Source organism: Empidonax traillii, unplaced genomic scaffold, assembly GCF_003031625.1.
Source record: "Empidonax traillii isolate 1590-97213 ecotype Southwest subspecies unplaced genomic scaffold, ASM303162v1 scaffold1347:size381947, whole genome shotgun sequence".
Taxonomy (NCBI): domain Eukaryota; kingdom Metazoa; phylum Chordata; class Aves; order Passeriformes; family Tyrannidae; genus Empidonax; species Empidonax traillii.
Genome location: NW_020956540.1, coordinates 193,946 through 218,901, shown reverse-complemented (window position 1 = coordinate 218,901; position 24,956 = coordinate 193,946). Strand labels below are relative to the sequence as shown.

At 41.3% G+C, this 24,956-nt stretch overlaps 1 protein-coding gene across 3 annotated transcripts in view; it reads right to left on the bottom strand.

The window, feature by feature from the left end:
- KL (klotho) overlaps positions 1-24,480 on the bottom strand; it is a 57,622-nt gene extending 33,142 nt beyond the window's left edge. The window contains exon 1 of one of the 3 annotated variants that reach the window (XM_027906735.1): positions 23,255-24,480. In XM_027906735.1, the coding sequence (XP_027762536.1) occupies positions 23,255-24,061 (807 nt within the window). In that variant the 5' untranslated portion in view covers positions 24,062-24,480. The remainder of the gene's footprint in view (positions 1-23,254) is intronic. The other 2 variants (XM_027906733.1, XM_027906734.1) reach the window with 2 other exon arrangements.
- Between the last annotated feature and the right edge of the window lie 476 nt (positions 24,481-24,956).

Sequence of the window (24,956 nt, the reverse complement as noted above, 5' to 3'; positions counted from 1 at the left end):
CAATATAATTCCTATTTTAAAATTTGGGAACAGAGATGTTACAACATGCATAGAAGAAGAAAAAACAAACCAGATACCCTAAGTTGTAGAGCAGTGTTTTAACTCCAGAACAATGTCTCTGTTTGGTGTAGTACTCACCTCTACAGAAAAAGCACCAAAGATAGCATTAAGTCCTTGTCTGAAGGCACAGTGGTTAGATAAAACACCTTTTTTTCCCACCACAGGCAAAATAGAGGAGCTTTGCTACCATGAGGATGAAAGGGAGAAGGTAGCCTGAAAGCATGAAGCTAAGCCACAGCATCAAAATCCACTACAGGTACTCCAAAAATATTAGCAGAAGGGAAAAGTAAAAAACAAACCTAAATGATAAGAAAGCAGGTAAGCGTTATTTTTACACTTTGCTTCTGGATTTTACAGCAGATGAAAGACTGGGAAGGCTTGTACTTTCACATACCATATGCATAGCCACAAGTGAACATTATCACAGATAAATGTGCAGCAGAGAGACACAAAGTGACCACAATGGGATGGAAGGAAACAAAAACCCCCTTGACCTCATTGTGTCAGGTGACTGCTGTAGGAAACCTTTCCTTTGAAGTACAGAAAGCCAAGATGTTATGGCACAAGCCCTGAGTTAAGCCTCTCTCAGGCTTACCCTGCCTTTGAAAGGCCAGTCGCTGGGTCAGCACCCTGTGGCGTGGCAGCCAGAGAGAAGGCACCCGTACTGCCCAGTGCACTCTGCACATCCCACTGTCACCATCAGAGGCTGTGCAAACACAGGTGTTTCCCTTTGGCAGGGATTCACCTCACCTCATTTTTGTCATCACCTGCATCTGAGAAGTTCTCATGCAGAGCAGGGGGGAATGCCTCCAGGCCACAATTCACTCAAGCCATTTTTAATGCCCAGATGAGAGCGAGATGAAAAGTGCCTGTTCCCCTCCACTCACCACACAGAGAGGCTGGCATGACCACTGGAGTCGACATCCTGTCCAAATAAACTAAAGCACCAAGAGATGAGTGGGCTGGGAAAGCAGTTTGAAGTCTCCTGAGACGCAAAGAGTCTCTGAAATATAAAGGTCATCTAGAAAAGAATTAAGCGGCATTTGGCTTTGAGAATCAATGGGAGACAAGATAAAAATAGCTTTATTTCTGACAACAAGTGCTTCTGAGACACTTGATGTGTTTAATCATTTTCCGTTACCTCTGACAGAAAAGATTAATTACGGAACCGCACAAAAATAGTTCAAGGAATGTTGTGACCCATGTGAATATTAAAGATATGAGAGATTCTTAAACAGAGTACAAAAAGAAGATAAAAGTACAGAGCAATACCCTTGAGTGATTTAAAGCTTAGAGACAATCTTGCAGTACTGCAGTGAACTAAAATAGGCCCTGATAACAGACTTAGAATCTGGGACACAATGCTCAGGCGGTATTTAGAGGAAGAGCAAGATACAATCATTGCCATCAAAATTGTTTTGGGCATGCTAGAGCTAAATAAACATACCAAAGCTTCAGTACTGACACTGACCTGCAAAGTGATCTCCCAGAGCATGAAACTCTTGGAGGATAGGCCAGGCTCCAATCACAATGACATATTCAAATACACAAAACATAGACACAAGGGAAAAATACATGAAGAACTTAGTTGTAATCCACCAAAGCAAGCGCACAGAACTGCACAAGCAGTAGTAAACAGCACAAACCAAGACAGTAACACTACTTTGCAAGAGCTCATAATTGTCAGACAATGTGATGAACAAGAAAGACAAAAAAAAGCACCACAACTTTGAAGGAACTCTTAGCGGGAATAATGGTAACAGCTGTGGCAACTGAATACATCATTAACCACAAAAGCAGATGGAATCTTATCCAGTAGATTAAAAATGAATTGACCCAACTGCTCATGGAAATGTAGTGGAATATTCTGTGTGCGACTTAATACTGAGTCTCCTAGGAGAAAGACAGAAGGAAATCCCTGTCATACCATTACTACAAGAATATCAAACGATTCTGGATTTGGCAAATCCATGTTTGTAGAGTTGGGAAAGGCTGACAGGCTGGCAGCCAGAAATTATTCCTGGAGTACATGAATCTGCTGCCCTAAAAGCTCCAGAAATTCACCCAGAAATAAACGAGAAGAGGCTTTTCCCCAGCTAGAGTCTCAAAAGAAATTAGACTGCAGGAGTATTCACGGCAAAGTGTTTATGCCATGTACACATGATGAAATTCATCAGGCACAGAAGCAGTAAAAATATTCCCAAACCTCACAAATAAGCTTATTGGAGTAACAAATAATTGCATGAAGATCAGGCATTTCTGATGTTCCAATCTGGCCTATCATAAAAGCAGACAGCAGGATTTACTGGGTAATGGTTGGGGTTTGAGCAATTAATTCTGTTATACCATAAACCCCACCTGTCATAGCAAAAAATGCCAGAGTCTGGCAGAACAGATTTAGGATATGCTGTTTTTGTGATTTTATTACCAGGGCAAGGCTGGGAAGAATTTCCCCCTAAAATTACCGCTTTACATGCATCTACTGCCCAAGGATTTCCCTGTGCTCTAGCTTTATGCAATATTCATATCATCCAAACATTGAAAAATTTATCAGAGGCTGATCAAATCCATGTAATTTCATGAACAGATGATGTAATAACCTACCGTCAAACTCAAACACTACTGAAAGAATAATTAAACAAATGTGAGCCATAACTTTGGTAACACAATTCTAAGTGAACTGATGAACAGGTAAAGTGGTACGTGAGAGAGAAAAGAATTTAGGAATAGACTCATCTCTTAAACAACAACAAGAAAAATTAAAAAGCAGCTCCTTGCTCTACAATTCGCTTAAGCTCAGATCTCTTCTGAGTTTTATTCTTCCCCTGGATTCTATATTTATGTTTGCAGATATGATTAAGCCTTTAACCAAGCTGTTAAAGAAGGTGAAGCAATGGGAATGGAGATCAGCACAAAACCTGACCTCATCAGCATTCAATAAGGCTGGCATAGGTAGCCACACAGGGAATGCTATTCCAGCATGGCCACTTCATTTGCACCTTGTTACCCCTCCAGAAGCAGTAGAGGTTATGTTGTCACAAAACCAAAGCAAGCCAGTCAGTTACTGCACAAAAAGGAGCATGTGGTGCTCCTGGGAGACTTAACACAGTGACTCAGAAATAACAAAGTGGGCAAAAGGTGTGATTACCAAGCTCAGCATATTTAAGAGTATCAATACTGTGGGCTCAGCAGAAGAGTGAACTACAAGAATAAGTGGTCTCCAGAGCATATCATGGGTATCTCATCCATTTTGTTCACAAGAGAAGTCACTTCAAAGAGGCTAGAACACGAAAACGGCAGCTTCCTCTGGGAGAAGACATTAAGGAACCACTACAGAATTATTTAATGTGTACTACAGTAAATGTTTCTACAATTTAAACTAGACCCTCTCCCTTTTCAGCACCCAAAGACATCAGCTCCATGGTTGCAAATATAAAATGACAGGTCCTTTATCAATCTCACAACAAAACACTAACTGCTGCAGTGCCCAGGGGCATCACTACAAGGTAGTGACAATCAGAGGTATGAGAACAGTATGGTAGTTTGACTGTGTGCTACTCACCAAATGGTTTCAGAATGTATGTGCTGATGGATAGCTTTTCCCACTGTGAGTTCCTCTGTGAGAAAAAAACAGCCACTGGACAGCAACAGTAAAGGAACTGGAAGAAGTGTCCAACAGTGGAGGGTACCAATGAGTAATACAGAGACATTTGGTTCTACATAGTTGGCATTGGAGTTATAAATTTAATCAACATACATGCAACCAATATATTAGAAGCTGTTGCAGATCACAGACCACAGCAGCCCCAAGTGAATGAGGATCAAACAAATCTAGTGACAGCCATGAAGTTGGCAACATTGTTTAATGATTCAAAAAACTTCAGGCTCTCAGACAACTGCATCTAACAAGACTTTGATGTTTGTGCATGAGGTAAAGCCAAGCACCATTAAGCAAGGTCAAAACAAAATGAGTGGATCAGAACTCTGTGCTATAACATAGGCAAATACAATCCAGAATGAAAGGGACTTGCTTGAGGTGATTGCTACAAGATTCTTTTTCAAACAAAACATTTGGATTGTTCATGCCCAAATCTAGTTCAGATACTCACATAATTGTCTGAGTTTACTCTGCTGTAAGCTTGGCTATTAAGTTTAACCATTCTGAGTTTAGAACTGTGCATCAATGACAAGAGGCTACGGAATAGGATGGAAAGTTCAAGCCAGACCTCTAGATGGATGAAAAAAGCAGCTCATCATGATAAGCAAAGTAAACATGAAGGTGTTTTCAGTCTTTGGAAGACAACTGTTTAGATTACAATTTGACCAGATATGAATATGGAATTCTTCCTTCTTTTTCTAATCAGTCTGCAACTGTTTATGTCAGATCCAGCTGTGTTTGCATGCATACCCTATACAAAGCAACCACTACAAACTACCTCATTATGTATAACTTGCCTGAAAAGTTCTCACTCGTGCACATGTAATAGAACTGACTGAAGCTTGGGATTTCAATTATAAACCTTTAAAAGGAATTCTCAAGTTTCAAAAATCACTGAATCTGTAAAGTAAATTGACTTTAGTAACTTTTGGAGTAGTTTTGTGTGGCAGTTACAGATAATAAAGCATTCAACTGTAATATCTGAAGTCTAGTTGGTTGTAAAACAAGCCACAAAAGCAATTATTACAGTGTGCTGCAATAGCAAACAAATTACTCACAAACAATAGCAATAAAGAAGGCAGGGTGTCACTTTTGATGGGAGTCCCTCTTGTGTGGTTCCCTTCAGCTTCAGGAATTTTGAAGTGGGTTATACATCCTTTAGTTGTAATCCTATTTACATTTTTATTCTTCATAATTTGCAAAAAGTAGAAGAGGATTAAGTGCTGAGCAAATTGAGGAATAGCTACACCCTCGAAGAACAAAATTTGAACTACCCTTGGACCTATACATGTTATTATGAGGCCATATGAGGCAAGAAAGAGCTAATAGCTCCAAGAAGAACCACTGCTTGGTCCTGAAACATAGAAACCATAGGAAGATTCACAACATTGCTGGATTCAGGAATAATAGCTCACAGTTTGCAGACTACTGAGAAAAGGGATTATAGCCCAGTAAATACATTATTGCTATTGCTAGTACCAAGCCATGGGGTTTATATGAACTTTATTTTGATTTAGCAGTCATGACTTACTGGTATCTGCTTTGGGTGACCATGAGTGGGTTTTAGCTGTAAACTGCTGAGTGATCAGGAGAGGAGGGAACTATTGCATGACTTGTTGAGTGCTTTCCTTCCTTTTGCATGAAGTCGGCTCTGTGGTGGCACAGTTCTAATCCAAATGGTATCACAGGCCTAATTCTAGTCAACTGAATCCCCACACTAAGGCCAACTCAGATCTGAGAGAGATCCTGCCTAACCAGGACCTGCCACTGACAAAAGCATATGGGTCACCCGGGATCTTTGTCAAACTTGCGAGCCAGTGCAAATGTCATAGGAATTCTGCAAAGATTTGGGGAAACCAAGAGGACATAAGCTAGACTTTTTCACTCCAGAAGCTTTACATCAGCAACAACCCCTGAAAGGCTGACATGGTGAATCAGAGGACTGTGCAGATGGAGAAGGCAAGCAGAACTGAATGACTCATAACCTAGTGGTCTTGATGCCTCAGCTGTCTGCCCACCTTTGCTACAGCACAGTGAACCATAAAGCCAACTAACAAGTTTTAATTGATATAGTAGTTATTACTAGCTATAATTCTTCCTTAATGGTATGGCTTCCACTAAGCTAGGCTATGAAAGGAAGATCTGGGAAACTGTAGGAGGAATTCAAGCCAGTTACTCAGCAAAGGCACATCTCGTCAGTGAGGATACAGTCACTGGGGGAGGCAGACTTTAGTCAGACATACTTATTTTGAGGAATCACTGCACTCCTCAGCAGCCACCAAGAAAAGAAAGTGCAGTTGTTCAAATCAGAACTCGGAAGAGGAAAGAGAAATTCCAGTGCAGGGAAAGATGAGGGAAAAATGATTCACTGAGGCAAGAAAAACTCTCGGGGTACCACATTTTTAAAGATTCAAGAAAGGATTAACAACTTCAGTCAGGAGATGGAGGGACAAAATGGGGCATCCAATTTTACAGTGGAAACAAATTTTGAATCTTTGCAATTCTTCAGAGGCAAGGATGATTTATGTGTATTTATCTGGTCTCTTCTAAAATCTTTTGACTATGCTGCAGTCACAGATTAAACTGGATTCAAATTATACTTTCTTTGATTTGGGAAATATATTTAGAACCTCATCCAAAGCATGCTGAAACCATGAAAATACACTTTTGAGGTATGAATAAGTCCCTTTATGCCTGTTACTAAATGCATGTTTAATGGTAGATATAAAATTGCTTCACTACAGAGATGAGTATTAACTCTAAAGTGTACACGTAAAAGTTTTCCTACTTTACTCTTGTAGCCTGCAAGCAGAATGAAGTTGGAATCTTGAAGAAAAGAAAACTGCAAAAAACCCAAAAAGCTTTTAAAATTAAATATCTTTATATTACATCTTTATATTATAGATCTATATCTTTATCTATATCTTTAAATTCTTACATTATAAATCCTATCTTCATATTTTTAATTATCTGTAGAAATTAAGCAGCGTTTCACCTCTTTGTAGACAAAGAATCCCAGTAGCTTGTCTGACATAATATTGAATAAATGTTTTAATGTAGCTGCTAAGAAGGTAAATGTTAATAGTTGATATAAAAATACCAGCAACCACTGTTTCCTTTCAAAAAGTGTATACCATATTTTAATATGAAACAATATAGGATAGGGAGGTTACTACATCAATGTACTGCAATCTCAGCCTTAGCAATGAAAAAAAAACAATCACAATAAAAGAACTAAAGCTGTTTTTATCCAGTCCTTAGAGAAATAACAAGAAAAACTTAAAAAAAAAAAATCCAAAGAAAAGGAAATGCAAATGCTAACTAGCTACTCGTCTTTCAGCAATTCCTGTTTCAGCTTCTGTGCTCTCACCACCATAGTACTAGACACTTTCTAACCAGAATTAACATCATATTAACAGACTGAGGTAGTCATAAATATTGTGTCAGCTAGACAGACTTTGAACGTACTTAGCACAGTCAAGTTTAGTCTTTACTCTGGCAGTGTAATGCACACTTCTGGAGGCCTAGGATGGGGTTTTTTCTTTTAAAGAACAACTTAACATGCTTCAGGCTTCCTTAACCAGCTCTTTGCGAGTGCACTGCTCACATTCCCTTTGGAGAGAAAACAGCTGTCTCTTGAAGAAGGGACAGTAACTTTGATACTGGGCTTTCTTTACCTAACAAACCTACAAAAGATTATTTTCCCTTTGGCCACCACTGCAGCAGAATGAAATCTTAAAAAAAAAAAAAAATTAGTGTCTAAGTTGAAGGAACTGGCACAAGTTATCTTTTGCTTACTATATCAAAGTGTAATACTAAACTTCAAATTGCTCTAGAACAAAGTATAAAGCCAGTGATGTCAAGACACTTTCATGTGCACAGACGGGACTATGAATACAAAAAAATAAGTGCCCATATATCCACCCTTTTTCTTTCTTACTGAGTCCAGATGACTAAACACATAATTTTTCCCCCTTGGCCATTTTAAATACAGATACAAAAAATATAAGGATAAATTAAAATCTTAATACATCAGTTAACTCACAACTTCAGGTAGATTTTTTAAGTAGTTTCTTTGGGCTTAGCATTTACTTCTGTATAAACACGTCTTTGGAAATTCCACCAGCACGCCATGATATACTATCAAATACACTATCAAAGTAGAGTAATATTTTCAATTGTTTAAATAAAAGGTATTCTGGGAGAAATCCCAGTCTTAACATCAAAATGTACTAGAACAACAGAAATGCAAGGTCACATTTTTCTTGTACCAGCATAATTCATCCTCCTTTGTCCAGCTATATACATGCCAGAAAGTAGCACTGCTCTGTTTCACAGTTACCATGAGGGCAGGTATGTTAGCAGTTGTCAGGCGGCCACGTACAATTATGGTAATTAGGTCAATATCTAAGTGAGACAGATGCCTACCAATTAAAGATTGTCCGTTTTAAAGAAAGGCAATTGGAAGTAAAGGGTTTGAAGAGATGCCTTGTTTCTAAGTAACCGACAAAGATACAGGCATAGCAGAAACTTTCAACATGTTTCCATGAATAAATCCAACAAAACAGTCTCAGAGCCACAGAGGTTTCTGTAAACTAGCTCAGTGTTTGTTACAGTCCCACTCCCAAAAAACAGATTGATTAGAGACATCTCAGGCTTAAATACAAGAAGAAAGGAAGAGCAATAAATCCAGTGGCTGATTTTTTTTTTAAATACTGTCCTAATTTTTAGACTAGTAAAAGCTCATGTAAGCAGTCAAATGGCTTACATATATCCTGGATTTGTTAGACAGAAAAGGAAATTAAATGTACTGCTGTGCCTAATATAATTATAATATGTAGCTGGTTAATTTCCATACATAGTACCTACATCTACTTTAGCAAACAGTAGAGCTGAGGACTCAATATCTACAATAACCCATGGACCAGAAGACAATTAGAACCTGGGTTACACTAGGATTGCTCCTGCAGAGCATCTTCTAGGCTGCCTTTATCCAAAACCAACCCAGCAGAGTACTCCAAAACTATTTCAGGCTACAAACCATAGTACAGCAATTTACATTTTTTCTCAAAATCAAACAGGAAAACCATCTTTGACTTTGAGAGATTCTACATAGTGCAGCAAGAGCTGGACAGCCACTTTATCCTAGAGAGAAAGTTTTTTATTAGCCACAGCTATGCCAAGACAGCCTTCAACGAGTATGTAGTACAAAGAATATTAAAAAATGGATCTAAGACAGAACACATTAAATCAGGAAGACACTTTAAATATTAAAAAATTCACAGATCACATAGTTTACATGGAGTCATGGTTCAACCCGTGATGTTAGAGAAAGCAGAGAAGTGGGAAGTCCAGTGATTAACTAGTTGCCCAAACATCAGCGAAAAGCAAATTAAGGGCCTGGACTAGGGTGTGAAGGGCTTGAAGAGTTAGGTGTTTTTGCTGAGACAAACAGAGGAAGGCAGAGAGGGAGGAGGAAAGGCAGGAAGGAAGTACTGGAGAAAGTAGAAGAGATTGCATCACATTAATTGAACTTTTCCCTGAATGCTCTCTTATACATGAACACTCCTAAAGAAGATGCTCTGCATGAGACACATACACGAGTTTGTACTGTCTTACTGGGAGGAAAAATAATCTCTGTAAAAATTAGCACTTGGAAAAAAAGCAAGGCTCCATCTATAGCAATCAAAACCCACATTTCTCATATCACTTGATCTAGTTATAGACAACAAGTATATTCTCTCCTAGTGTTCTTGCTCAGGTAAATAAGCCATGTTCTAGAAAGGTAATAAGCCATGTTCTAGCAAGGTAATTCCTCATCTCTGCTGGAAACATCACCTGATACAGACTAGAAACAAATGTGTCTTTGTCACAGCTGGGTTATGTTGGCATCTGATGGTCATGCTGTGATCAGTAAGCTCTCTTCTCATGAAAAATATTTTGAGTCTTTCTGTTCATCTGTTTATTATCTTGATTATCCTTTGCACTGGCACTGTTTCCTCAGTATAGCTAATGCTCCAAATAGTACAATCCGAGCCTGTGCCAAGGCATGGGAGTTAAAATACATTAAGAAGTTCAGCTGTGAACTGCCCTTGAGCCTGATGCTTCTACTTTCACTGCAGCTTACTGTGACATTTACTTAAGCAATTTTCTAGCTACTGCTGAAAACTCTCTTCCTCCTTGCCACCATTTCAAGGGTTCTACTAAAAATATAGATTGATTACATTTATCACATTTTCCTTTTCTAGATAATCAGTTATCCCAGAAAGCTATCAGATGGGTCTGGCTCGACTTTGATAGTGTAAATCCATAGTGTTTTCTGTCCGCTGCACCTGTAGTTATTTACATTTATTTAACCCTCATCCCCATTAACCTCTCCTGTCTATGAATCCCAAAAAGTATTGCAAAAAGTATTTTGGAAGTGCATTTTTTTAGCTCTACCTTTTTCCCCACCTGATGGCTGTATGTTTTTCCTTAGGCTACTTTTCCGTAGGTGACTGGAGGAAATCTGTGTTTTGTTCTAAAATAATGAGGATTTTCATTTTCAAGACTGAATGCACATTTTAAATTTTTTGCTCATCATAGCCAGTAAATACCTATTGTATTACTTAAATTGAAATGAGGTTCAATAACTTCCCTGGAGAAAATAATGGGGCCCTAAAGGAAAGAGGTATTTGTTGTTTCTAGACAGAGGTAGACTGTGACAAATGCCATGGTTTGCATCTGCGTATCAGTTCCAACTATTGGGAAAAAGACTGTGTTAAAATTTTTAACCTGGTGAGGGGGGGAGTGTTCATATTTTAAACTGTATTTTCCAAGAACTTCTCTCTTTACAGTTTTGAAAAAAAAAAAAAAATTAAGTGTTTCCAACATACTCCAGCAGTCATGGTGGGGCAGCAGTAGCTGACTGGCAAAAGGGAATGAAGAGCCACAGGATGTGGCTACTCAACATCCACGGTATCTGACATGGGACATGGCTATTTGCTTGCTCTGGCTTTACAGGACCATGCAGCTGCTACTGACCAGCCTTGCAGGGGGGAACCTCAGCTGCTTTCCTGTGTCAGAACTCAGCTCACTACCCAGAAAAACCAGTGGAGAACATGAGACACAGGTGTTCCCCACAGACATGCATAAGGTACCATAAGCCTAAAGTAAGGGAGACAGGCAAAATTTGCATATGGTCTAGACCCTCTGTCAGAGCCCACTATCTGAAAAGTTACAGGAACACAAAGCACCTGTCATCTACTCCACCAGACTCTCATTAGGCTAAAAGTCTGTCTACAAAAAGTCTGGGTTTGAGTTTGTCACTGCAGGTTTGTCTATAACCCCCCAGACAGAAATGGGACAATTACTGTATTTTTCGGTCATAGGATGAGAGACACCATGCTCGCTACTCTTAGTTACTTATAAAAGGACCCTAAGATGGCAAACTGAAACGTAGATGTCTCTGGTTAACATGTCCTAAAATTAGCTCAAGTGTGACTGCTCTCCTCTGTGTTCATTTCCACAGCCTGTAAGGGAGATGGCTGCACTGTGATGAAGCATCTGCCTAGCAAAGCACATGCATTGCATTCCTCCATCTTCACCCAGTCATCACCAGCTCTCATGCAGCACCGCTGTATGACCCTGGCACCCATCACTTTAAATTACAATGATCTACACCAAAGGATTCCAGGCAGCCAAGGACAGCTTAGTCCATGTCTTGACTCACTAGTTGTGGTGCAGAGCCAAAGCACACACAGCTCCACCCCTGGTCAGCCCAGTGGACAGCTGGCTCAGAGCTGGAGAACAAGTTCTAGCTGCTCTTCCCTCTGGGATCGCTGGGAATGCTGCCAAACCACTTTAAGAGAAATATCTTTACTCTAAACCGCATTTTATAATGGTTATTGGAAAGCTAGCTATTGCAAGGCCAAGCAGATGCCAAACTGTGTCTCAGAGCTGATGCAAACGATGCCTGGAAGACAGCATGATGATGATACTTCTAAACTCTGGGGCAGGAGTAATTTTCCATACTACAGCCTCACTCAAAGTAGCAGAATGCCCTGCTCCTGTCAGCTGTAACTCGGAGTGGAAATGAACCCCAGGTACATTGTTTTTTCAGCTGTTGGGTATCATTTGCTATTGATAATCTTCACAGATTGAAGACTGCCCCAGTTGTACCCACAAATTATTTCCATGCTGTACACAACGGTGCATGTGGGGACTCTGCAGGCTGTAACCTCCATCCAGCTCTCCTATTAGCACAATGAAGAGGAGCTCAAGAGCTGGGGCCAACTGACACCAAAACCAATCATTCTGTATGGGCCATGTCCACCCTTGGTTAGGCATACTGCTTTTATTGCATGCTCTCCTGTGTCCTCAGTCTGGATGAGACAAGCTGATAAAAAAAATTGCTTGCATATCTCACAGATTACTCTTCAGTTAAACCATCCATTTCAGAGTCAACCAAACAAAGGCCGTTTTTTCATCTAGAACAGGTATTTTTCTGTATCCAAACTACCACGTTATGCTACAGGTGCAATAACCTACTTTTTTCCAGCACTTACATCAGCAGTGTCATTCCACCAGTACAGAACTGCAGTGGTTTCACTGGCCATACTCCAGAATGGCACCTACTCTCTATCTGTCTCCTGGACATACTCTAGCCTTTGAAGATTTTGAGACATAAAACTGAGACTCTGGGCTGCTGCTTCCCAAACCTATGCTCAATTACTGCACAAACCAGTAGTGAATTATTCAGTGGTGGGATCGATAATAAATCTTACCAGAAACATAATGTGGGGATGGAGAAGGTATTTTTTTTCTGACTCTCATAGGAGAATAATAGCAGAATATAAGAATCACTGTAACAGGTGAGGTGGTCCAATCCATCTGATTCAGTCCATTACCACTGAAGCAGTTCCAGAATAAGGTGCTTCAGAGAAAAATCTTCAGCTGCTTGCACCAGTCACTCAAAAATCTGGAATTACTTTACTACATAACAAAAAACTGAGCCTGCCTGGCAGCTTGTCATTGCTAGTGTTTCTATCTTATGTCCAATATCAGTGTTTGTGCCACAGTAAGACTCAACCTCTGACAGTCAACAGTTTATTTTGGTAAATTACGTATTTGGCATACCAATTACCCCCTTGTCTCTCTGTACCTCCTGGTATAATTTTTTCCCCTAGATACTTAAATATCTCACTCAGAGATTTCTATATGTCCTCCAGTCTAGAAAATGTTAATACCCCACAAGTCCTTCCAGACCCTCCAGGTCCTTTCCCACACTGGGAACACGCTGCTCCAATGTGTGTTTGACCCTTTCCTATTTATCTTTGTCTTTATAGTTCAGCATTCCATACTCACTTCATTCCTAAATAAATATTCCCCAGAAGCACTCACACAAAGGAACAGTCCCTTGCCCAAACAAGGAAAGAAGACATATTAATCATCCAGCTTAGTTGCCTGCAATATTGTAACTTTTAGCCCTAATAATATCTACTATATGCCCCCTCCTGGAGAACAGAAGCCTCCAGAGAGACATTTTAACCCCTTCCAGTGCCTAAAGGGGGCCGACAAGAAAGCTGGAGAGGGACTTTTCACAAGGGCATGTAGAGATTGAACAAGGAGGAAAGGCTTTAACCTGAAAGGTTTAGATTAGATATTTGGAAGAAATTCTTCACTCTGAAGGTGATGAGGCGCTGGACAAGGTTGCCCAGAGAAACTGTTGATGCCCCATTCCTCAAAGTGTTCAAGGTCAGGCTGGACAGAGTTTTGAGCAACCTGATGTAGTAGAAGTTATTCCACATGCAGAAGCCTAGCAGATAAGCTGTGGACTCTCCGACTTTTGTCATTCCCTTCTGACCATGGGCATCTATGAATCTTGGGTGTTCCCTTCCCCTCAAGGGTGGGATGCCACATCAAGACAGTGGGGTTGGAACTAAATGATCTTTTAGGTCCCTTCCAACACAAACCCCCCTATGATTCTGTGATTCTACGTTCGTGGCATTATGAGTGAAAAAGCAAATCCCAAGATATTTAACACACCAAAAAAAACACCAAATGTTCCAGATGTCAAAGTGAGTCACAGGAATAAACCAAGAAAAATCAAAGATATTATCACAATCCTAAACCCTTGCAACAGAAGGCAAAGTATTTAGGTAAAATGCCTTAATTATCCAGGGAGTCTGGCCATGGCATGAAGGAAGGGGAAAAAAGAGGCCTAACAAGAAACATCACTGTTCTTTAATAATTTAAATTCTTTCCTGACCACCAGTCAAGAGCCCACAAAACCAGATCCCACAGGCTGGCACCAGTATGGTATTCATACCTACACTCATCCCCTCTGGTTTCTACAAACCTATTCCAAATTACCAGTAACATGGGAAACATTACTCTCCAGAAGAGACCAGCTTGGGTAAAGTGGGACTGGTGTGGTTGAGGGTTCTCGCCTTTCATGGCTTAGCATTACAATGCTCTCTCTATAACCATTTCACCACCAATCCATTTTGAAGTGGCCTCTATTTCATTACCCTAAGCTGGGCTGTGGGAAAAGGCTGTTTCTGAGCTGCCCTGTGCCACAGTTTGCTGGTTCTAACATTCAGAATCAGAATGACTGTGCCAATTTGATGCTGCTGTTATTAGAATTTTTCCCCTTTCAAGAAACTGTCTCCTTCAAGTACCACTTTTCTTTTTACCAGAAATAGGGAAGAGGAGCAGGATAAATGACTGAATAATTACAGTTTCACAGAAAAGTGGCACAAGCAGCCCAGTTACAAATATGAGACACGGAGTAACTGCCACAGTGCAAGAATTCTGTCCTGACAGTTCTGTTTTATTTCTTTCATCAAAGAAGAAAAAGCATCAATCTGCAGCTTCAATAAGTCAGTCATATTGCAGCAGGTTACACAGCAATTTCACAAGGGTAAACTGACCCAATTTGAAGCACTGGGCACTCATCCAATGAAAGAATACAGAAGGCAGAGTGTGAAATGACTGACTGACTCCCTATAACAAAATGAAATTTTTCAGTATCACATTAAAACGGAAAACCAAGACTTTTTGCAGCAAAATTACTGATTTTTATTTCCCCTAGTTTTCAACTTTTTCTGGAAAACTGAAGTCTCTCAAATATTTTAGTTTCAATGAATCAGCAAATTCCAGTTTCAAAGGTTTTAGATCTTTCTGACTTTCTCTAATTACATTATATTACTTTGTGAATTCAAGTGGTATTAGAAGCTTAGAAAAAGCTAGCTGATATGACAGAGGGGTATGAAGAAAAAAGGATTTTTTTTTTTCCTACCAAGCATATAATTAAGATGCAAAACTGCAGCTGAATCATATTCCCACAGCTCCATTCTCTTCCCTGCATGATATACCCCAATATTCTCTTCTCATTCAAAACAAGAGGCATGTTCATGGTTGGGACGGGAAGAAGGATAACAAACAGAGTTCAAGAGCTCCTTCGGTGTATTTCCAAGGTCTTACACTCTGTACTCAGAAATGTTGCTTGAATATGGGAATGCACATTTTCTTCAAGACAAGAGGAATACATCTGTTCAACTTGTTAATTTACTTAAGTGCTTGAAAGTGACAGGGTTCCCCAAAAAGCTATAGGAAAAATCAATTCTCACTTATTTTCCTTAGGCTCCTTTGAGAAACCCAGACTTAATGTAGCATCCCTCTTTTCTTTTGCAGACTGCTCACCGGGTTCCCCACTCCCAGTACTGGTGTCAGTGTGGGGACAGCAAGTGGACATTATAACAATGCAGACTCCTTGAATTAGGCCCTGTACTTGTGAATCATGGTCTGTAATTTCCTTAAATCACAAGTCAGCTTCCTCAAAAAAATTCACATGACATTTATTAAAAAAAAAAAAACCTAGGAATGACTCATCCAAAGGGAGTCCAGGCTGTCTCATTTCACATCAAGTTTAATTTTCAATGGTTAATATACACACAAAAATACAGTATTGTCCCACAGATCCAGCTCCTTCATTCCCACTTATTGCCAGGCACCCCCACATCTCATTAGATCCTCATGCATTGTCCGTTTTCCTAATATTCCTCTTTCCTATCACCCCATGTTTTGTCACGAGTCTTTCTGGCTGGGGTTTTGCCTGCTGATGGCACATGTAACTGCTTACGGACATTCTGTTCTCCCTCTGTTATCAGCATTGTTTGTACCCAAGTTAACACTGCACTATGACAGGAAAAGAAATGAAGAATTAAAGTAGTACTACAAAAAGTGTGTCATCACTGTACAGTCAGGGGTCAGTTGAACAGTTTTTTCAAACGTGAGGTAAGAATTTTTGCATGGAATTTTAAACAAAATGTTATTACTTATAAAATAAAAGATTAAAATGTTAATAAAAAAATTTTAAAACAAATCACTCAGCCTGACATTGCAATATATTCACAACCTACTTTCTCAAAATAAAAGACACACTGCATAATTCTACCATTTCCATACATATTTGAGCTAAGGAACCATAATTAGAATAATTAATCAATAACTATGTTCCACAGTTCCATGCCTGCAGCAAAAAATTATTTTATTTCTTAAAATGCTGAAAGTTAAACAAACAAATTGAGTAAACTTTGCCCTCAGCTCTGAAAAACAAGTGATGCAGTGGAGCTACTACATATTCAAGAGAACAAGAAAAAATCTGACTGCAAAAAGGCATTGGAAAATCACTGCGAACTCCTACCAGAACGTGTGACCAACAGCTGTAAGTCTATCCCCTTTCCCCACCTGACCATTTGATGTCTTCTCTAGAAGCAAGATCAAAACAAACAGAGGCTACTATCTTCCCAACTGTAAAGCAAATAGCTTGTAAAATATAATCCCAGGGATACCAACATTTTCTAGCCTTTAGTAAGGGCATTAACTGATTACTTACAAAAGGATTCCCAAGTTGACTTCTGGAGTCAAAAAATTGCAAGGCATTTCTATAGTATAATCTCTCCTGGCCAATTTTGAACTATTCAGCTGTCTTTATAGGTGTGCTAAGCTGACTAAAACAAAAGTCAAATCTCAGCTGTCGACATGGGACCTCAAATGCAAGTAACAAAATTATCATGTGCAGACTGAAGTCACAGCCCCCTGGAAATGTGCATGGTTCCCCTTGCTGAAGAACATGTCACAGAGTGTCTTGCAGCACTCCCCAGTTTTTCAGCCTCCCAGGCTGGCCAGATCCCGATATGTGCAAAAGCCCCTGTGCTTTCTTCATGCAGATGTCAGAGTGACCCAGCTGTCTGTGGTTCCAGTCCCCTGGATCCTACACCAGCTGTTGTAAACAGCATCTGTAAAGATTTCAGTAACTGGGAGAATTTAGAATATGGGTTGGTTTGTTTTTAGGGGCATGCTTTTGGGGGCTTTTTTTCAGAATCAAAACAAAGCTAAACGTTAAACTTTTGCAGTTCTCTGTTACACAGAACACTCTCTCTTCTCAAATTAAACACATAAAAATGAAGCAATACAAATGTGCTTCAACATGGCCAAATCCAGAGGTTCTTAAAATGCTTTTTCTTACACCAACATGCATGTCAAAGGACCTTCCCTGACAAATCTCCAGGGAGACATACCAAAAACTTAACAGGCCAGGCTTTTTATGAGTGTGTTGTGCTATCAGATTTGACTTGAAGCTAATACAGCAAGCCAGAAGCTGTCATTACTGATATCCTAAACAAGCTGTTTACTGTTTAATATAGATTAGATTTCATTTCTTTCACTGAACTATGTTCTCAGAATTAAATCATGCCATATATCATTGTTATGAATTTGCAAGCAGAGGAAGAATACACATTTACTGGTACTGTCATATCCACTGTCACCAAAAACATCATGTCTCTTTTCTCAAACTGCTCTGTCTTAAAAGATTTTCGTTCCTACCATTAATACTGAAAGGCCATTCCAGCAACTCTTTCCTGCAAAGCTATCCATGACTTCTAACAGTCAATCTAATTGTTTTGATAAAGAACTTTTATCTTTCTCTCTGTGTGTGTACATATGGTCTTTCAACTCTGAATTTTTATCCAGTCATATTTATGTCCAGGAGTATTTACAAAGTGCATCAGTGTGAATCTAACTCCTTCCCTTCCTTGGTATCATTTATCTCCTACTCATCCCAGTTTACTGAAGGTTCCAATCCCTTACCATGACCAACATCACCTTCTCCTTTTGGGCTTCGCTATTCTTCTTTCTTGACAACTCACCTCTTTCTGCTTACACATTCTCTCTCAGGTGAAGTAATTCATCTCCTCCTCCAGCAGCTAGTCTCTTCTTTCATGGTCATGTTCTATGAGTCACCTTCTCCATCAGAGATCTGTCCAGTCTTCATTTCAATAATTTCCTAAACATCCTGAGATGTTATCTACAACCCTATTCTTCTGTTCCATTCTTCTGATTTAATCTAGTATCAGCATTCACAGTTTTACCTGTGACAGTTTTCTATATGCTTTGACAGGCAAATATGCAAGCATTAGTAGTTTTATTTGATACTAAAACCAGCAACACACATCCTGTAATTGCTACAACCTGTCCTAGGATCATAGATTCACAGAATGGCTTGGGTTGGAAGGGACCTTAAAGATCATCTAGTTCCAACCCTCCTGCCATGGGCAGGGACACCTTCCACTGAGACCAGGTTGCTCAGAGCCCCATCCAACCTGGCCTCAAAGAAAGAGTTAATAAATGTGAGGAACAAAGCTAAGATAATTGCCCAATAAACTGACAGAGTCATATTCTGATTTAATTTGTCCCAAATCAAGAAAGATTAGAATCTGACCTCCTAGAAGATGGATTTGTGATGAGTGAAACAACTTTCTCTTATGTGACAAAGCATTTCTTCCTTACAGAAGACAACACTTTCAACAGAAAGGACTGTCTCTGCACTTTCAACCTGCTGACGATTGCAGAATAGAGGTTTCATATGAAAAGCTCTAAGAGCTCCTAGCTTTCAGTCTAAAAGGAAAGGCAGGCACTAAAATAGGGTGAACTATCTTGAACTAAAATATACATTTCACTCTGCAAAAATTGAAGCTAGGCTTTATTTTCCAGATCCCAAGTGCAGGTAGGAATTATGCCCATCAACTAATTACCTCTAAGTACTAGAAACCATGCATAGAAACAAGGTGAAATGGAAACTGGAGAAGTTTTTCATAAAAAGGAATGCACAGTAACATGAGTTCTATCACACACTTTACTTTGGGCTCCTCAAATTGGACTACAACAAATACAGAATATCTTCTGCTTGAGGAAAGAGGTTGAAGGGGAGAACCTCACACTTCATGAGGCTTTATTAATGCACAATAAAACAGTATCAAGGAGCAGACAGCTTTACACTCGTACCCAGTGAGACTTTATCAGATGTGAATTTTATGTCACCGATCAATATATTTCCTATAACCTCTAAAAGGTTTTTCAAGTTGTAGAACTCCTACACTAGAGGAAGGCCCACTCTTGAACTCTTCCTCTTACACTTGATTCTCCTTGCAGTCCTGACATTTCTGTATTTCTATAACTAAAAATCAAAATTCTCTGTAAAGATAACAAACTGGGTTTTTTTGTTGTTGTTGTTACAATGCAATATTTGAAAACAACAAGGAGAAAACAGTAAGGAGAAAGTTACTAATACTATCTTTGGCGCTAATTTAATAATGTGTTTAACACATTTTAAAATGAAAAATAATTCACTGCTTTTTCTTTTGATGAGTAAAGCTTCAAAAAGGTTCACTATAGCTTTTAATATAATTTACGAACATAGTATAACCTTTGGTAGCTACTGGCACAGAAAACTGCAGGATCAGATGTGAACTTGCACTATGGTTTGACTGTGCTTCTTTGTCATCTCTGACACTTGAAAGATACCTGATTCAAATAAATTATGATTAGTATAATCACTACAGTAAATATATACTACCCAACTGATACTCAAAACCAGAGCACAACCAATTTCTTCTTTGAATTAGGTCCTAAGAAAGAAAGAATAGAAAAAAATACTATTACTCAGAATTATTCCTCCTTTTTCCTAAAATTTCTGTATGTGTTCACAACTATATGTTACTTTCAGGAAAATCCCAATCCACTTGCACTGAGTGAAAATTTGAAGGCTGCCTGAATTTTGAAGGAAACAATACCCACCAAGAAAAGACCACTCTCCTATGCTGAAATTACTGATACTTCATTAGGTTTAGCACTGAAGGTCAACAAAAGAGTACTTACCTTTTGTTTTGGAAAGAGTTTTAGAATAGAAATAAGTCTGTTGCCATGTGACTGGTTTCCAGGCAGCAGTTCCACTCACTTCTTCAGGGAAACGACGTGTTCTTCTGTTTCTGCAAATGCTGTTTATATTGAGTAAATCCAAGTATGTTCAACTCAGACAACATACTGTGAACCTTTAATGAAAAAACGCATTTGCAAAAACCAGAACATAATACACTGACCTCTCTCAACTCCTGTCTGGAGAAAGAGATGCATCATATACATGACAGATTGCTGGCATTAGGTTTTCTGGCTGTTGCCTCAGGAGAATGCCAACTTTTATGAAATATACTTGATCCATTCCATTTATTTTGTGAATAAACATGTACAGCTTCCTCCACTTCTTACCACGTATGAAGGGCTTAGACATCAAAAGTGACAAGTGTCAGTGGAAATACTATAAAAGGGTGGCATTTTCACTGAATACTGATCAACATCCCTCAATAACACACCAAGGATGCATTAATAAAATCTTTTTTCTTAGAAGATTTTTACACCATTTTTACTTGCTCCTGTTTATTTTAAAGTGTCTCTTACTCTTTCCATTTAGCATCTATTATGATTCACTTAAGGAAGTTCAGAAAAATTAAAGGTAATTAAAAAATTCGGTTCAATACGATGAAATCCATTCAAGCTAAAATCTAACATCATTACTTAGACCAAGCTTTTCACCAGCCCTGAACTGAACAACCTAAATTGAATCAAAGTCTTATTTCATTATTTCTTTGGATAATAAATAAGTCGCTCAGAAAGACAGAGCCCAAAATCCACATTTATATCTGTCGAATTTTAAAGAACTTAAAGGAAATTAATTTGTCTTTTAGCATAATTAGCATCCAGTAAAATAAATTAGTAGGCATCAGCTTTCACTAGCTTTAGTTTTCCACTTCTGCGAGTCTTTGGTTACATGCTGAGAGAAGACACTCAAAATTGCACCTTGTAAATACGGGGAAAAAAGTCAGAAAACATGCATATTAAGATGCTAAAAATCAAACATTTATGACAACATTTATCTTTAAAATACCCAAATATGTTCTGCAAGTTCAGTTTCCCTGAAAAAAAAATAAAATACAAGACTGACATAAAGAAGGGAAAAAAGGATTAAGAAGAAACCTGGAACCAGACTTTTTTGGTAATGTAAGACAAAAGCTGCAAAAGGTTGGGCAACTGAAAGGGGATTTTCTTTGTGTGGGATGATACAACCACATCTTTTCTGGTGGGTCTATTAGGACTATATCTTCCAGCAACACCATCTGGTGCTGCACACATCCTGCAGCTTATGTGATAAAGCAGTACTACTGTACATCCTGCTGACCCAAATCAAGGCTGTGCACACTCCTGAGAACTGACCAAACTCACCTACAAAACCATATGCAACCCACAGGCACACATTAATGAACATCATTCAGGTTGCAGTCAATCACTCCATAGCTATGTAAGACAAGAATTTAATTTGTGCGTGGAAATGTAATTCATTCTTTACTTTGTATGGCAGAACTTAATCTTCCCTTACACAATTACATACACTTTATCTATGGATATCAGGCTGTGAAGAAGCCGCACTATGTCGCTTCCTACTTCATTGCTTCCACAAGTTGAAAGGTTTAATATCAATAAGCTGCGGAGATATAAGAACAAAAAGGTGGCTTTCAGGGTTAAAGCCGTTCTATTCTCTCTGCTGAAGAGTTAGGCTCTACCTCTGCCTCTACGGAGGACTCCTGCCCGGAGGAGTCAGAGATGAGAGCATCTCTGCATATACTGCATGTCCCTGATCTTCTCTGTAGGTGAGTTGAGATGTGGGGATCTGACTTGTAGAAGAGCTGGAACGATAACATAACTCACCAATATGCTAAAAAGATGACATGCCAGGAGAAGGGCACTAACAACCAGTGAACAGTTTAGGTCTTAATTACAACTGTGTTTCAGTTCCTCATTCATGAAACATGGATCACCACCCCCCCCCACCCCCATATCATGCCACCTTACACTGTGAGCAAAAAGAAATGTGCACTCCTGTGAAAATCCTGATGGACAATCACCACGACAAAACTAACAGTAAAGTTCTGTCCCTAAACCAAGTATTAGTAGACTTTCCTGGTTTAATTATACTTTTTACATGGTGTAGGCAAGTCTGTGCCTCAGTTTCTCATCTGTTCAGTAGAAAAGCACCTTCTTTCTCAAAGCTTTTGCAAGAACAAGTCCCTGCTTGAGATTACGAGGGACTCTGATACTACAACGATGCTGGATATACTCAAGCAGGAAACAGAGTCACGTGCACAACACTGTAACTAAATGAAGAGCTTAAAGTTTTCAGGACCAGGAATTTAATTGGAAATTTTACTCACATTTTCCCCATCTCTATTTTTCCTTTTACTTATGTGTAGCACTAAAGAAAGCAAAAGTAATGCAGGGAAGTGGCAAAAAGCCAAATAAGGCATATGCTGTTTTCTTGATGTTCATGTCTAATATACAATACTCATTAGGATACAATTCCTGCCAGTAAGTGTACCTTGAGCCGATGGACATTAGCGGAGTTTGTGAATGTGTATTAAGGTACAATAGCTCCTGCCTTAAGGGCCACACCATTCCAGTTATACTGAAGCCTTTCTCCTGTCGCTGGAAGGATTTGTGCACAGTTCATTCTTCCTGAGAATTCACAATGGTTTCTCGCAGCAAATACTACAAACACTGATAAAACTTAAAAATAACAAACTACTTGTGCCACTTACTAGACTAATTGGGGAACTGAAGGTCTCTTTCCCCAAAAAGTGTTCACACTCAAAAAAACCCAACACTTTGTCAAGAAAATGTCTCTAAAACATTTCAGCCACCTCTAACATACATCTCCATTAAGTCAGTAAGATTTTTTCATCAAATACATTAATCCGCTGTACAGTCTTATTTATTAAACATTTCCACCTTAGCAAGCCAGCGCGGGACTGGCGCAGCCTAGTGCATCCCCTCTCCCACCCACAATGGCAATCGAACTGCTGGGGTCAGGATTGAACATTTCTGCAAAATATACAGAGTGCTTTAACTCTGCACCTTTCCACCAACTCGAAATAATCACAGCTACAAAGTTCCTGCCTCTCGCCTCTGGGTTTTGCCATCCTTTGCCTATAGATCTGCTGCCCGTACTCTGTCGGGTGCACTGATTTGTCTTCCATGCCAGTGGTCAACCAGGGAACAGGTCTGCCAACGGGGCGGGCGAAGGGTGGCCTCCGCAGCCTCCCCCTTGGCACGGCCTGGGAGCCAAGGAGCTGCCAGGGCCCCTTCCCGCCAGCCGCCGTTTACCTGGAGCAGGTGGTGGGCCGCCAGGTATCCCAGGCGCGGGCCTCCCTGCACGCCGGGCGGCAGCCGCCCCGTGCCGTAGCCGTGCCAGGCCACCACGTAGGGGTTGTCCATGGTCAGCCAGTAGCGCACCTGCCCGCCGAAGTGCCGGAAACACAGCTCGGCATAGTCGTGGAAGAGCTGGGGCAGGACGGGGCTGGCCCAGCCGCCGAAGGCGTCCTGCAGGGCCTGCGGCAGGTCCCAGTGGTACAGGGTGACGACGGGCTCGACGCCCACCTCCCGCAGGCGGAGCAGCAGCCGCCGGTAATGCGCCAGCCCGGCGGGGTTGGCGGGCGCCGTCCCGTTGGGCAGCAGCCGGGACCAGGACAGGGAGAAGCGGTAGTGGGAGACCCCCAGGCGCCGCAGCCCCTCGACGTCGCGGAAGAGGTTGTTGTAGCTGTCGCTGGCCACGTCGCCGCCCAGGGGCCCCGTCGGGGCGGCCCCCGGCGGCGTGGCCGGGCGGTGGGCGAAGGTGTCCCAGACGGAGGCGCCCTTGCCGCCCTGGCGCCAGCCGCCCTCCGTCTGGTAGGCGGCGCTGCCCGCGCCCCACAGGAAGCCGTCGGGGAAGGTGTCGTGGAGGAAAAGCTGGTCCTGCGGGTAGGGCAGCCGGGCGAAGCGGGACCAGGTCCCCGCGCCCTGCCCCGGCGCCCCCCGCCCCGGCCGCCCCAGCAGCAGCAGCAGCAGCACGGGCAGCAGCGGCGCGGCGAGGGCCATGCTCCCGGCGGGGCTCCGCGACGGCAGCACCCGCCTCCCAGCTCCCCGCAGCCCCATTTTATCTCACCTCGCCCCCCCTATCCCCCACGCCCCGGTGGGCACGGCCATTAATAATTACCTCGGAGCTGCCGCCTGCATCCTTCCCGGCCGGTTCCATCGGGGAGAGCTGCCGCCGGGCAGGAGACAGGGTGTGAGACGGGGCGGGCGGGAAGGAAAGGGGGGGGAAGCGGGGCGTGGGATCCTCGGGGAGAGGTGGACCCTCTCTTCCCCTCGGGTTCGCCTCTGTGTTACCCCCAGGGCCCCCTAGGGTGAAGATTCCCGTCCGCAGGCGGCAGGCGCAGCTCCGCAGCCCTTCGTCTGCCCCACCGGGCGCCCCTGCCTCGATGCGGCTCCGACGACCCCTCGGAGGAGGGACCCTCGCCGCTGTCCTGCACCCTTTCCCTGAAATGGTTTTTCTGAGGAGCCCGCGGAAAGACTCGACGGCCGGACCCGTCTTCTCTGAAGGGCTGAGCGTAGCCCCCTCCTGTCCCCCCGGTGCAGTGTCGGGGAGTCTGAGGTCCCTGCGCCGGGCCGAGGGGAGGAAGCGATTCGCGGGGCTGGGGGAGAAAGGCGAGGAAATAAAAACGATTTTCCCTTCACTCAGTATTTCAATCGTGATTCCTTGGTAAGACACATCGCACCTGCGATCTCTCATGTAACAGTAGTTGCAGAGAAACTCGTTGTCCAAGGACATCATACACTCACTCCTCCCCGCCCCCTCCCCGGGAATTCATGGGCTGTCACCTCCCAGTAACAACACTGTTTTTCCTAGGAGCAGGAGCTTGGTGTATTTGGTTGCTTACTGCACACAAAATAAGTTCCAATTAGAAATGCCTCACGGATTTTTGCGGGGAGGAAACAGATCGAGCTAAGTTTGATAAGCTGAGTTACGCTTCTTAAGTTACAATTGAGC